The 15,337-nt window shown below is 50.0% G+C and overlaps 1 protein-coding gene across 1 annotated transcript in view; it reads left to right on the plus strand.

Annotated features, from left to right (window-relative positions):
- Galnt2 (polypeptide N-acetylgalactosaminyltransferase 2) overlaps positions 1-15,337 on the plus strand; it is a 134,091-nt gene that overhangs the window by 97,437 nt on the left and 21,317 nt on the right. Inside the window, exons 4-6 of the mRNA XM_005345870.2 lie at positions 10,798-10,896; positions 11,145-11,212; positions 11,427-11,492. Of these exons, the coding sequence (XP_005345927.1) occupies positions 10,798-10,896; positions 11,145-11,212; positions 11,427-11,492 (233 nt within the window). The remainder of the gene's footprint in view (positions 1-10,797; positions 10,897-11,144; positions 11,213-11,426; positions 11,493-15,337) is intronic.

Genomic DNA, 15,337 nt, shown 5'->3' on the forward strand with positions numbered 1-15,337 from the left:
TGCTTCACTTACTAGTCTTTGCTTTATCTTCCCCTCTAATTGGTTAACAAAGTTTTCTTTTCTACTTGTAACTCAATTAGTTGCCATTTTTAGCATATAGGAGGATCAAACAAAAAACCGGATCAGGTTTTCCTGCTGGCCAAGAGTTCTGCTTCCAAAATGCCCTCGCTCTGTTTCCTGGTTCCTGCAGCAGGCCAAGAACCCTCTCACCCCTCCGAAGGGTCTTCAGGAACAGGACCAGGCTCCCCGTTTGCCAGTGACCTCACCAACAAAAGGCCTACCTCTTTGATTTAATTGTAGTGGGGCGATCTGCTCTTGTTATTGTGCGCCCGTTCCGCTGCTTGCGTCTACCGCCGCACCGCTTGCGTCCTCCCACAGTGATCTTAAAGGCAGGTGTGTTTATTATTGTTCCCACATCAAGTCAGGGAGAAAACTGAGAATCAGAGAGATCACACACCTCTAGCTAAGCAGGTAGGGGCAGCATGAACATGCCTGCATATAGGGGCCGTGTCTTCATGTCCTCTGTGTGTGTGTGTGTGTGTGTGTGTGTGTGTGTGTGTGTGTGTGTTCAATTTGTAGCAGACAGATGTAGGGTATCTTCCTTAACTGTTCTCCTCTTCATTTTTTGAGACAGGGTCTCTCACTTAACCTGGAGTTAGCTCATTGAGTTGGTTTGGGCTAGCAGCTAGTGAGCTCCACCATCTGCCTGTCTCTACCCTCTCTCCTCCAGTGCTGGGATTTCCTGCTCCTGACTTTTCCCAGGGCGAAGACTCAGTTTTTTATGTTTATGTAGAAACTTTGCTGGCTGCGCCATACTCCGAGCCTCCCTCTCCTTTCCTCTATACATTTTCTAGGTATGTTGAACACGGTTTAAAGTACACAGAATTGTTTGAGTGCCACAGCCTGACTGCCACGTTGGAAACCTGGGTCCCCTGACAGTCTATATTCCCTCCACCGTCGCAGGCCTCTGCAGTGTCGTAGGCTGGCCTATGGGAGGGTATGTTCCTGGGTTATACCGTTGTCACGTTCTCATTCTGTACATGGTTTAGCCTGCAGGGCACTCATAGGCTGCTTTACTTGTCTTTATTTTGTTTTGCCCTGGACTAGGGGTTGAGCCAGGGCTTGCTCTTGCTAGGCAAGCCCTCTACCGCTGAACTCCATCCCAGACCTGGTTTACTTTTGAAACAGAGTCCATTAGATTTCCCATTCTGTGGCCCAGGCAGACCTTTAGTGTAGACGTAAGTTACAAACGATGTCACAGCAGTTTGGAATTATAATTAACAGGGTAGTATTTATTTAAAGGGGAAAAAAACTTACAGATCACCGTCAGCCCTCTGTACGACCAGGAAGGGGGTCTAGCCGCCAGCCGAGCAGGAAGTGAAGAGAGCGAGAGAAGGAAGTGGCCGCTTTTTTAAAGGGAGAGAGACCACGCCCCAATGGGCGGGTATCTCAGCGGCTATAGGCTGGAGGAGCGGAAGGACCTCCCGCAACACTTTAGTTTGCCAGTCTTCTGCCTCAGCCTCTTCAGCAGTGGAGACAAGTGGTGTGTCTCACAGGCCCTGCCATTTATTCTTGCTATGTAGTAGGTCTTCTGTTATCCTTCACTTCCGAGGGCCAGTTTACCTTGAATTTGTATCTTGGTCCTTTTTCTGCTCCTGTAGCAGAGTACCAAAGACTGAATAAATTCTGAGGTGAAGGTAAATTTTATTTGGTTCATGGTTTTGGAGACTACCAGTCCAAAAGCATGGTGGGGATGCCACTCAGCCTCTGAGAACCTTGTGCTGGTTTAGCCCATGACAGAAGGCAGCCATTGTGGAAAAGTAGGCAGGACACCAGGCTTCCGGCCTCCTTCTCCCCCTCCTCCCCGCCAGCTTTCTTGCCAGTTCAGTGGCCTGCTCTACTGTAGGTATGGTTTTGCTTCACTTACTAGTCTTTGCTTTATCTTCCCCTCTAATTGGTTAACAAAGTTTTCTTTTCTACTTGTAACTCAATTAGTTGCCATTTTTAGCAAAAGTCGTAATTAGACAGTTGTTGGTGTAATACTGAGATTAAAACCATGCCTCCTCTTAACGAGGAGCACATATGCTTTTCTTTGGCCCATCCACGTTTTGTTTTATTTGATATCTGGGATTAGATCGATTATTATAATTATCTTAATTTTTTGGGGGGGGCTTTTTTGTGTGTATGGGTGTTTTGCCTGCATGTGTATCTTTGCACCACTCCAAGAGTAATGCTGCTGGAGGCCCAGCATTCAGGTACCCTGGACCTGGAGCTCCAGGGGGTGGTGAGCCACCATGTGAGTGCTAGAAATTGAACCTTACTCACCTGGAAAAGCAGCCAGTGCTCATAGTCACCTCTCCAGCCCCCTGTAATCATTTTTTTAAAGAGAGTGTTGTTTGGAGAATGGCGAGATTTCACAGATGTGAAGTCTCTTGCAGACGACCCGAGTTCAGTGCCCATCATCCACATCAGGTGCCTCACAAAGGCCTGTTACTCTTCCTCCAGGAGATCTGATGCCCTCTCCTGACCTCTGAAGGCACTGCATACACACACGATTTAAATATTGATTTGCACAGTGTCTGTACACACAGGAAAGCTGCACTGGTGTGAGGTAGTTTTATGCTTCCTCCTGTGGTGTACCCCAACTTACTTTATTACATCTTTCAATTTTTTAATGTTTTATTTGTGTGTGTGTGCACGCGCATGTGTGTGCATGCATGCGCACAATAATGCATGTGTAGAAGTCAGAGGACAGCTTGCAGGACTTGGTTCTCTCCTGCTGCTGTATGGGTCCAGGAATGGAACTCCATTTGTCAGGCTTGGTGGTCTGTGCCTTTGCATGAGTCAGCTCCCTGCCTTGTGACCCAAGGTCTCTATCTGGTTCCGGCTGGAGCTTCTTGTGGGTTTGTAGGATCCTGGTCACATCACTGATACGCTTCCACTTCCGGAGCCTTTGCCTTCCCAGGGACAGCTTTCCCCTGCTTCCTGGAAACACTAAGTTCACAGTGCACAGATCCACAGAAGCTGTGGTTTTCCTGGAATGTAGGTGTGCCTTGTCACACTGTGTTCCCTGAGGAACGCTGTCAGGGAGGCCTGGAGCATTCCCATGGCAGGAATTTATGGTATGGGGACACTGTTGAGCAAGGAATCTGGAAGTGGCCATCTGAGACCGAGTCTCGGGCTGGGAGCGCTTCAGCTTTCCTCAGCCCTGCCTCAACCTTTTGGTTTTCTGCCTCGTCATCTTTGCCTGTGCAGGAAGGCTGCCGCAGCTCCATGCATCTTGATTGTTTCCAGACCAGCCACGGAGGGGCGGAAGCGGGCTTTTCTTCAGTGGCTCTCTCCTCTGATTCAGAAGCTGATCTGTCCCAGGAACCTCCAGGACTTGCTGCCATTGTCCTTGGCCCAGATGTCAGCATAGCTACTCATGACCCAGGAAGCAAGTGAACTTGTCTTTGATAGAGGCTCACCCTCCCAAACCAGAGTCCACAAGAAGAGGGTGACAGGGATGAGTCTGCCCTGCTGGACAGGCATACTTGCCTGCAGATACACAGAGGCCCCGGTGTTGCGGGTGAAGACTGGACTGAAACACAGCAACTCTTGACGTCTCGGGGCCCAGGGCCAGTCATTGTCATCATGGTTGACATTTTGTCGTCAGAGGGAGGTTGTTCTTCCCCAAGACTCGGAAGAAAGGCTGTGGACTCACCATGAGTGAGTTAAGAGAGCTCAGCAGGCCACAGCGCTTGGAGAAATGGGCAGTGATGCTGTCCTGTCCACCATATGGAGGTTCACGGCCACCTCCACATACCCAGCAATTACACGCCTGTTAGTCGTCCTTCACCTTTGAGAGCACAGGGGCCAGCACAGCCTGCAGTTGCCAGCTGACCTGTTTGCCAAAAGTGCCAAAACACAGAACATTGAAGGCATCTGTGGTTAGGCGATTCCCAGACCACTTGCTGTGCAGAAGTCATAGTCTTGCCATCGGCAGCTCCATATAGGGAGAATAACTTCCACAGAGACACTGGCATTTGGCCTGGAGGAGCTCGGCATAGGAGGGAAAGTAAGCGGCTCACCCCAGCAGTCCCTGGGAAGGTTGCCTTGGCACTTAGGAGTAGAGCAAATGGAGGCATGGCTGGGTCTGTGGGAACCAGACCTGGGTCGTCCCACATGGGACGCTGGAGTTAGAGGGCGTCTACAGCTGAGGACCACAGTGGGCATCTGGCCCAGCAAGGGGAAGGGATGGACTGTGGTTCCTCCCAGCTGCTCAGCAGTTGAGCTTCTGGGAGGGGTCCCTGCCCTCAGGAGGAATGAGTTAAAAGGACAGTTCTTGCTTTGACTCTCAGAAGTGACTCCAGCCCTAAGGGCAAGTGCTCACTGCTGCGAGCTGTGCTAAAATTAAGAAAGTGCACACTCTATCCAAGGCTGTTGTTTGCTCAGCGTCCAATAGTTTTTAACTCTTTTGAAAAAAAAAAAAATTTTTTTTTTTTTTTTGGTTTTTCAAGACAGGGTTTCTCTGTAGTTTTTGGTGCCTGTCCCGGAACTAGCTCTTGTAGACCAGGCTGGCCTCAAACTCCCAGAGATCCGCCTGCCTCTGCCTCCCGAGTGCTGGGATTAAAGGCATGCGCCACCACCTGAAAATTTTTTGTTTATTTAGTTTCTGGAAATCATGAGCCAATGGAGGGAGTGTAGGTGATGGCCCTGTGAAAGAGCCTCCCTCCCTCACACGACAGCTCAGCTTGCTGAGAGCATCGCTTGAGGCTCTGCAGGTGCACACTGTCTTCCGTGAGCAGGGTATAACCTCACAGCTGTCCAGTGTGTAGAGAGCTAGCTGGTCTGCTGGCCCTGGGGTGTGCACGTATGTATGCGCACAGTGCGTCCATGCCTTCCTCTTACACCCTCAGCAGGTCTACCAGCCCTGGTGGGGTGTCCGTGTGCGCGTGCGCTTTCCTCTTAGACCCTTGGCTTCCCAAAGGGTGGGAAGCTTTCAGAGGCAGAGCAGCCAGTAGATAGACTGTGTCTTGTGTCACGGGATGATTAGTGTGCTTTTGAACTTGGCTCTTAATATGTTTGCAGTGTGTGGTGCCAGGCTACAGGACGTGAGAAAACTGTTTTAGGTTAACAATGGTGACATGAGACAAACCCAGGGTGAATGGGGCTTGTCAGACCTGCTGGCAGCCAGACCTTAAGAAGCTTAATTCCAGAGCAGCCTGAAAAGGTCATTAAATACTTTAAGTTTGGCTCTCTGGTGCTAAAAGACTCAGAACAGTCTGGGTAGATATCAGGACTAGCTGGGAGCCAGCTGGTGGCTGGATGTCCCGCCCCTGCTGTTGGGAGGGTCACTACGAGCATTTTGATTAAGCAAACATTATATAACAGCTGGTTTGGTTCTTTTAACTGTTTTTCCTCTTCTGCTTCCATTTCTACTTCACAAGTTACCCAATTGCTCACCTAGGCTTCTAGGAGATTCCATAGCAACCGCCTGTATTGTTTTGAGAGACAGAGGAAAGAGCTAGAGACATGCATCTGGCCCAGGTAGGGATGGGGTGGGACCATTTCCAGCTTAGCATGCTGGCTGGGTCTGCTCTGTGCTGTGACTGTGGTCAGGGCAGGGACGGCAGAACATGCTGCCATGAACAGCATCTCCCATGTCTCATAAAAGGAAGTCAGTGTGGAGTTCTCACAGAAACCCAGATACGAGGTTCTGATGACCCAGCCACTCCACCACTGGGGATTTACCTAGAGGACATCCAAGTCAAGATCACACAGGCAGACATTTGCACACAGGTGTTCTCTGCAGCTCTAGTCAGAGCAACCCAGCTGCCACCAGCATGGGGAAAGACAAGGAAACTGGGATTGTTTTCAGCCATAGAGAAGGAACAAAGTCATGCCATCTGCAGGAAAATTGATGCAATGTGGGATAACCATATTATCTCAGAAAGACATCCCATGTTTCCTGTCACTTTCAGATCCTAAATTTTTTATATAAATGCATAAAATCATGTATGTATGGCATAAAAGTAGAAATAAAATTGTTTAGGTTAGAGCAAAGGAGACTCTTGGGAAGGAAGAGGGTATGTGGGAAATAGGCTTAACACAAATACATGTGTATATGAAAACTTAAAAAAATATTTTTAAATGAATCTAAGGACAGCTGTTTCAGCTTAACCTGGGTGTTTTGTTTTGTTTTGTTTTGTTTTGTTTTGTTTTGTTTTGTTTTGTTTTTGTGCCTGGTCTGCTTGTTAGGTCAAGGGAGCTACAGCACCAGGCACCTGCATCTTACTAAGCTCCATGCATGAGTCTGGTGACCTGCTGACCCCCCCTCCCAGCCAGCTCAGGCTTTGTAGTGGTCAGCAGTCTGTAGTCTTCCAGCAGCTGCCTGCCCTGTGCCAGCCCCATATGAGTGGTCAGCTATGGCTTGGCAAGAGCCCTAACCACACAGCAGGTAGACAATGCTGTTCCAGATACTCTGGGGAACGTTGTAGCAATTGCCATGGCAGACACTGAGATGACAGAGCTGTCTTCCCCTGACCGAGGAACTGACCAGTATTTTCTGTGGGCAAGCACAGTAGAAGGACAGAGGCATTCAGACCTCCAGTGTGTCACTGGCTCTGCTCGTGGTCAACATCCCCATGTCAGGGTGGCAACAGCCTTCCTGCATTTCCATACACCAGCTGAGAAAGAGGATCTATTTCCAGTTCCTCTGATTTTCAAGACTTTTGGCTGTTAGCATGTTGTGGAGACTCACGTGCGTACAAGTGCTGAGTGAGTGGGAAAGGCAGCAGTGAGAGCAGCCATGGGGCTGCAGGAGCAGACCTCAGCTCAGGGTAGAGCAAACACCTCTGCAGTATCTTCACAGAGCCAGGTGGTGCCCCTACCCCTAACTGCTCTTGGCCAGAACAGAACTTACCATGTTTCCAGGTGGGGACCGAATCAGTCCAAGTCAACTTTGTTTCTTAGCTGGGGCAGCCTGGCGTGTTCCTTCCCAAGGTGGCAGGACAGCAGGATGAACCTGTAACCGAGGAAGGGAGGCGGGGAGGAAAGGTGAGCAGACCAGGAAAGTGAACCAGCGCAGAGGACAGTGTGCAGCTCATCCCCAACTCCATCTCCAGGGGTAAGCATGGTCAGATAGTAGATAATGCGTGCTGAAGAGTAGCTGAAATCACAAGAAAACGGCAAGTATACGATTATGCTAAGAAATTTGAAACTTTTAAAGGGAATGAGTAATTTTCTAGGAAAATGTTATTACCAAAACCACTCAAGAAATAGAAGGCCATGTGACCTTAGGTTCGCAATGGAGTGAAACAGGAATGGGGCACGGCTTAGCTGTCACATGGTGTCTCCACCACGTGAGCAGCATGGAGTGACTGAGTGTCCCTGCTGAAGAGTAGGAAGGGACCGTGTGACCTGAACAAGCAGGGTTGTGTGGCCAAGCTGAACGCCCAGGTGAGCAGTAATTCTCTGTTGTCCTCCACATCAGTCTGGGCCCACGGAGATGCTGTGTTGTTCAGGAGTAGGTATGTCTGTCTTTCGTGTGTGTGACTTGTTGAAAACATACCTCGGGATAACTGAGCAACAAATCTGGAGTAGCGGTTCCTCCCCTGACAATGGGGTTGAGGCAGAAAGGGACACAGGAATGGCTACTATTGCCTGTCACGAGCTGTTCCATTTGAAATTCTGAACTAGATGGCAGCATTGCAGACTGTTAAGACATGACTACAAGTGAAGACCTGCTTGCTTGTTTTTGTCTCTACATTAGCCAGTGCACACTACACTGTGGGTGTCTTGATGTCATGTGAGGTGAGGTTGCCTGCCAAGAGATCCAGGGACCCACATCACCCTGGTGACCTTATTGTAGCCAGAACTTGGCCCTCACCTTAGGCATACTGTGTGTCCTCAGCCTCACCCTTGTGCTACCCATGCCAGGATCAACAAGGCCACCATATCAAGGTCTGGTCACCGTGACGCACATTAATCTTTACAAATGCTCCAACAGTATTTAGGATCATTCAGTCTGTGAATGTAGCATTGGTCTGTCCCTGAGAGTCAACCATAGCTTTGATTTGCTCCAGGAAAAAATAAAGCAGAGATGGGGGAAGACCTAGTGTTTGCAAAGGTGAGAGTCATGTTCAGGAGAAGCAGGATTCTTCTTGGCCTCTTTCTAGCTAGACTATGGGTTTTTTAAAATCTTTTCATTTTACTTTTTTAATTCATATATGAATTAAAACTACTGTATGTAGTTTTCCCCAGCCCCTCCACTATTCCCTTCTCAAATTCATGGCCTGTTTCTCTTTAATTATTATTGTTACTGTTTCTTGAATATTTATAAATACAACCTACTGAATCTATTTAGTGTTGATCGCGTGCGCACGTGGCGTGTGTGTGTGTGTGTGTGTGTGTGTGTGTGCGCGCGCGTGTGCGCGTGCGTGCGTGTGTGTTTTCTCTGTATGTATCTGGTTTGTCAAGTCACCATTTAAAGGACAGGAAGCTTCGACAATGACTATGTCACACCAAGTCTTTGAAGCCTCAAGTGAGCTAGGGTCCTGGGCGGGCTGCTAGCGGTGTGGCTCTGGAAAAGAGAACCCAGCTGCAGCCCCCTGTTGCTGTAGCTGCTCGGTCCTCACAGGACAGAAGAAGCACCCTACAGCTGACTCTTACCCGCTGCCTCCCATTCCCCAGTGCCTCTGGAGCAGCAAGGACTGGCTGACAGGCCTAGAGGACTCTTTACAGCAGGATGCGTTGCTTTTCTTTTTAAAGAGATTCCCCTGGGGCCCCATCTTGGTTGACTGTGAGGCTTATCTGGATTCATGCACACACTCCAACCCATGGGGTGTGAGATCCTTCAGTTCCTGCCTGTTACTCCTCTGCCTTAGGATGGGATCCTGCTGAAGCCTCATGACTGCCAAGGCCCAGAGCCTTATGAATATGTAGAGGAGTTTTAATAAAGCGGTGGGAAGCAGCAGCCTGCTTCTCCCAGAAAATGCTCCAGAGCCCAGGAGACTTCCGAAAGCTCCTAGAAGATGAGCTTCCTGCAGAGAAAGGGGAAACGAGAGAACAGGGCATGACTGGTTGGGCCTCGAATCCAGCAGTTTGAGAATGAAGAATGCTGCCCCGGGTTTCCCGCATCCCCAGCCAGCCCTGTGAGCCCAGATCCGCTGGCTCAGTCTCCTGCTGGTCCAAGAGGAGACCTGGCTGCAGGGGGTGATGTGGCCCCAAAGCATGGAGTCCTCCCTCCTGTAGCATTCCAGGTTGACTTCTTGACAGTGACATCATCTGGTAATTTGTTTACAGTTGAAGCTTTACAGATTCTGTAATATAAGTTTCTGCTAATTTTTATCAGTTTGCCTGTCCATGAAGGCTCACTTACAGTGAGACCAGATACTAACTGTAGAATTCGTTCCCCCAGCCCCCAAAACAACTGTTACACATTTTTTTTTGGTGATTAATTAAAAGGAACTTACTATAATGACTAAAATTAACCAAAGGCGCCCCTTCTGCAATCCTAGCCTAATTGCCTTCTAATTACGCTGCTTCCCTTGCTTAAGCTCAGAATCTGTGGGTCTGAGCTTGTATTGAGACCAGGGGGAGGGGTCTGAGCTCGTGTTGTGAGACCTGGGGGAGGGGTCTGAGCTCGTGTTGTGAGACCTGGGGGAGGGGTCTGAGCTCGTGTTGTGAGATCTGGGGGAGTGCTGCCCTCCGATGTTCCATTGCTCAGCGGCTGAGTGCTAAGCCATGGCTCAGCTCCAGGGCTCTGTAGTCCATCTCCTCCTCCCACTTACTTCCATTCAAGAGAGATACTGGTCGGGACTGATGATGAAGCTGCCAGGTAAACTGAGTCTTCCATGAGTGGGGCTGTGGAAGACTCTGCCACCCGAAGAGATGACAAGAATGGACATGGAGGAGCCTGGGGCAGGGACTGGATCCCCTTGGGGTTCACAGTTGCCCCCTCAATTCAGTACACCCCTTAACCCTGCTGCATGGCTGGGCTCCCACTCAGTCTGGAGTCGGTGGCAGCACCATTGGTGACTCAGTACTCTGGCTGCATTCAGACATAGCTGACAGTTTTCCTGAGGCTCTGACAAGTCCCCCATCCTCCCAGAGGACTGTGTGGAGACTCTGGGACACTACTCTGTGCTGGCATCCCCAGATGGGCCTGAAAGGAGTCCTCGTGTGGGTTCTGCTGAGCTGGGTCCTGTCGTGCTGAGTGTTTTGACCATGTGATACTTGAAAATTTCTGCCAAGGCCCAGAAGAGGTATGGCTTTAAAACTGGCATCCACAGAGTCGAACGAAGAGGTCCTATGCCCTTGTTCCTGAGGTAGTTCTAATGTGCCTGTCCACCTGGCAGCCCTGTTTCCATGAGCACACTCACCAGGTTACTAGGAGGAAGCCTGGCAGGCAGTGTGAAGGATAGCAGTCAATAAGCTGTTACTGTGAGAGCCAGTCCCCCAAACAGCACATGCCTGTTACAGGCAACGTGCCGTCCCCCAGAGATAGCCGCTGAGAACTGAGGCAGGCATGTGACTGAGGTGCGTCTGCCTGGAGGTGGGAGGGTTTCACTGCTTTGGAACACACGTTTTACATGTTAGAAGCCTGCTCTGAGCTCATACAGCTTGCAGAATGCCCTTGTCTGTAAGCAGAATCTGGTTGTATCTTGTGCTTCCATATGTCCAATCTGTGCCGGAACCCCCCATAGCTGCTGGACTCACCGCGGTCCTTAGGTCTTGGCAGCCCACTCTGCTTGTCAGCCGGGGTGGCCCTGGCCAGTTGTGCTATGCTCACAGGATCCTCTTCTTCCTCCTCAGGTGTCAGCGGAAGCAGTGGCGGGTAGACCTGCCAGCCACCAGTGTGGTGATCACATTTCACAATGAAGCCAGATCAGCGTTGCTGCGGACGGTGGTCAGGTGAGGCCAACAGATAACTCCAGGGTCCAGGGTCTCACAGGAAGGGTGGGGTACCTAACAGCAGCTGCGTCTCAGGCACAAACAGCGGGAGCTACAGACGAGTGCATCGCATCCATCTGCCAAGCATGGGGCATGGGGTAGCTGGGGTAGCTATTGGCTCCTCTAGCCAAGACTGGGGACCGCAAGGGAGAGGCAGCTCCAAGCAGAGCTCTGCCCTTACAAGGCTCTGTCCCTCTGTCTGTTGTCAGTGTCCTTAAGAGGAGTCCACCGCATCTCATCAAGGAGATAATCTTGGTGGATGACTACAGCAATGACCGTGAGTTTCACAGCCCCACCTCTGGCATCGCCTTCCTTCCTGGTTTGGGGTGTGTGGGAGGGGTGACCTAATGCAGCAGAGAGTGGAGCAGGCACCTGGGGCAGGGAAGTAATGTCCTCCAGAGGCAAGAGGGAAGAGGCAGAGGCAAGAGGGAAGAGGGAATATCCAGCCTGTGTAGACTGGAGGTTCACTATTCTCTCTTTTCTTTCCTTAGCTGAGGACGGGGCCTTATTGGGAAAAATCGAGAAAGTGAGGGTCCTCAGAAATGACCGAAGAGAAGGTAAGAAAGTCTTTCTTGGGGCACTTTTGAGATGGTGTGTATTAGTTGTTTTTCTCATTGGTGGGATCAGTGAAATTCAAGGAACAAAGGGTTTGGGCTCCTAGTCCCGAAGGATGCAGGTCATCCTGGTGGCCGGAATGGAGGCGGCTGATCACAGTGGACGCTGGCCACAGTGGGCTGGTCACAGTGGGCCCACAGCAAGCAGAGAGGAGTGAGCGCTGGTGCTTAGCCCACTTTCTCCTTACGCAGCCAGAACCCAGCCCATGGGATGGGGCCACCCACTTTTGATCTAATCTTAGAAATTGCTCTCAGACACAACCAGAGGTGTTTTCGTAGTGATTCCAAGTCCTGTCAAGATTGACTATCACTCTGAACTCCTGTGTTAGTGTTCTTGCTCCAGAGGGCGTTAGATTGTGCTGAATGACATCTGCTGTAGAAGAGGTGTCGTGAGCTTAAAGTCATAAGTCGGTGTGCCTACAGAGTATATTGGTGGGGACATTAACTGAACAAGTGACAGCAGAGCAGAGGGACAGAGCAGCTCTGTGATGACATTCTTGGCTTTGAGGTTGGTAGGTAGTGACCTACTGAAGATCTGCAGTCACCAGAATGCTTGGTCACCTTGACACTGAGCAGACAGCCAGCGGGGCTGGAGAGATGACTCCACAGTTAAGAGCACTGATTACTCTTCCAGAGGACCCGGGTTCAAGTCCCAGCACCCACGTGATGGCTCACAGCCATCTGTAACTGCCAGTTTCTGGGGATCCAGCATCCTATTCTGGCTTCCTAAGGTAGTAGGCATATGGTACACATACATGCATACATACAGGCACAAATGCCCAGGCACATAAAATCAAAATTTAATAAAAACAAGAGGGGCCAAGATAATTTTGGCTTATGATCTGCAACATTCGAACTTCCCATGAAGTTCTAGTCAATAGGTCAGTGTTCGTGGCCTTCTGCACAGGTACAGCTTCATTTGGGGTTCCAGGTCCCACCTCTCCTGGCCCAGTGTAACTACTTCAGGGCAACAGCAGCCGTTGTCTGTCTCTCTCCCTCACCAGAGCCACCCAGTAGCCCTGTCCCAGCAGATGCAGGAAGGACAGTCACAGCTTAACTGTCAGATTTTCAAACCACATTTGTATTCATGTTCACACGTTGGGAATAGTAGGCTACTGTCTTTCCTCGCAGCCAGACAAGTCCCTTCAGCCCCTTGACCGCAAATGTTTAGAAGAAGCATTAAGGCTTAGCCATGAAGAGCGAGCAGAGTGTCTCTGTATTCCAGGCATGTGATACAATCACAGATTCTGTAGATAGAGCTGCGGGCAGGCCTGCTTTTCATCCTGCCCAGCTCCTACACAGCTAGCTTAGCCCTGGAAATAATAACATGGAAACTGTATTCTTTTAAACGCTGCCTGACCCATTAGTTCTAGCCTCTTATTGGCTAATTCTCACATCTTGATTAACCCATTTCTAATAATCTGTGTAGCACCACAAGGTGGTGGCTTACTGGGAAAGATTCAGCATGTCTGACCTGGTGGCTGACTCCATAGCGTCTGACCTCACTTCCCTTCTTCCCAGCATTCTGTTCTGTCTACTCCACCCACCTATGTTCTGACCTATCAGGCCAAGCAATTTCTTTATTAATTAACCAATGAAAGCAACAGGTAGACAGATGACCTTCCCACATCAAGATTCCAAGTTTGACAGCCTGCTGATGGGGAGAGCGCTGTTGTTTCATGGTGATGTGACTTTGCAGATGCCAGCTCCTCCCCAGCTGCCACTCTCCTCTGTGTGGGCAGTTACAGAAAAGACTGGCTTCCCACTGCAGAGTCAGGAGGCTTCTCAGGGCCACTCGGGGGTGTGACTGTCCAGTCCTCTTCCAGTTTCCAGCAGTCAGAGTGATGGCCTTTGCCACTCCACCTCATGAGACTGACATGAACCCAGGAGTGGCATTTGTATCCCGAGTCAGTGCAGACTCTCTCCTCCTGGTCTCCATATGCCGTCAGAGCAGGAAGGTGTTCGTGCAAGGATTTTTGTTTCAGTTTATGTGTATGGATGTTTTTCATGCATGTATGTCCATGTGTCACATGTGAGCCTGGTGTCTGCAGAGTCCAGAAGAGGGTGTCAGATCCCCTGGAGCTGGACTTACAGTTGTGAGCCATATGGGTGCTGCAAATCAAACCTAGGTCCTCTGGGAAAGCAGCCAGTGCTCTTAACTGCTGAGCCAACTCCCCAGTCCAGCAAGGGTTTTTTTTTTTTTTTTTAATTTATGTGTGTGTGTGTGTGTCTGATGGGTATGTCATATGTGTGCAGGTTGAAGAAGGCATCAGATCCCTAGGACCTGGAGCTACAGATGTGGTCCTAGGTTGTGAGCTGCCTGATGTGGGTGCTGGGAACCAAGTCAGGACCTCTGGAAGGGCAGCAAGTGCTCTTAATCACTAAGTCATCCAGCCCCCAGAATCTTTAAAAAAAATCATGCATTTATTAAACATTTAATAGGTGCTTTATGCTGTGCTAGATACCAGAGGGCAGAAGGTTAGAAATGTGAAGGCCGTTACTCCTGCCCTTGGGGTGCTCCCACTTTCATTTTGGAGGTCAGCGTGAATGTGAGCCTAGAACGCAGCCTGTTTGAAACTGCAGGGCAGCACTTTAGTAAGTGCGTGGTGCCATCAGTCAGAAAATGCTCATTCAGCAGACACACAGGAAGTAAGGCTCTCATGAGGAAGGCGCAGAGGCAAGCAACAGAAGGCTCACTGGACTGAAATCAGTGCAGTGACTGAGCCCACTGCTCCCCACACCCAAGGTCACCAGCCCATCCCACACAGACGGAAGTTGTCTTCTCCCTGATCAGGTTGCTGCAGGACTCAAGTCAGTTGCTCAAGCCTACGGTAAACCAAAGAGCATCTGAACCCCAAGTTCTTCCCCAGACAACCTACCAGATAACTGGTTTCCAGCTCGGTTTTTGCTCCCACTCTCCTACCTAAAAAAGGAGGTCAACAAGGGGTCGGAAAAGAAGCAGGGAGAATAGGGAGGGTAGAGGAAGAAAGAATAATTGATGAATCTCTTGAGCAGTACTTTGTTCCACTCAGAACAGCACACTAAATGGTAGCTCTCGATAAGAGCCGTCCTTCGTGCTGTTTCCGGTGGTGAGACTTGGGGAGCCAGATCATGGCCGGTGTGGAACGGTAGCAGGCGTGACAGCTGAGCAGAGCAGTACATGAAGCTCGATGCATGACAAAGCTATATGCGCGCTGACCTCAAGCCCCACCTGTGAACCAGGCACAAATGACACTTAATTAGCACAGAGAATGTGGTCCTGAGGAGCTGATCTGTAGCTCTACTAAGGAAACAGTCAGCTCAGTAGGCTTGGAGTTGGTACCACTGTCCAGGAGCCCTGAGAGCCCTGGTCTGTCCGCCTCTCCACTGTCCTGTTCCCTGCGCCATCACTGCCACCTATTCTCGAGTAAGTTCTAAACCTCATATCCGCAGACCCTCAGGTACTGTTTAAGGGAGTTAAAAGAATAGAGAAGTGGGCTGGGCTACGAGACTCTGCCACAAGTCTGCTGTTCCCTTCCACACACTCACACTGCTGTTGGTGGTGTTTGCCCTGTAGCCCAGACGGTTCCTTTCAGGACTTTCCCATCAGCTTCTCTATCCTTTATTATTAAATGGCGTTTTCTCGGCCGAGAGCTCTGACCTGACTGTGAGTCTTGCTTTCAGCTCTTTAAAATGTTGCAGGGTCTACGTTTTAGACCCTGTTTCCTTTTTTTTTTTTTTTAGTGTGTATGTGTGTGTGTTTGTGTTTGCTCGCGCATGTATGTGTGCACGCGCACACGTGAGTGTGT

The sequence above is a fragment of the Microtus ochrogaster genome, chromosome 4 (assembly GCF_000317375.1).
Source record: "Microtus ochrogaster isolate Prairie Vole_2 chromosome 4, MicOch1.0, whole genome shotgun sequence".
NCBI lineage: Eukaryota > Metazoa > Chordata > Mammalia > Rodentia > Cricetidae > Microtus > Microtus ochrogaster.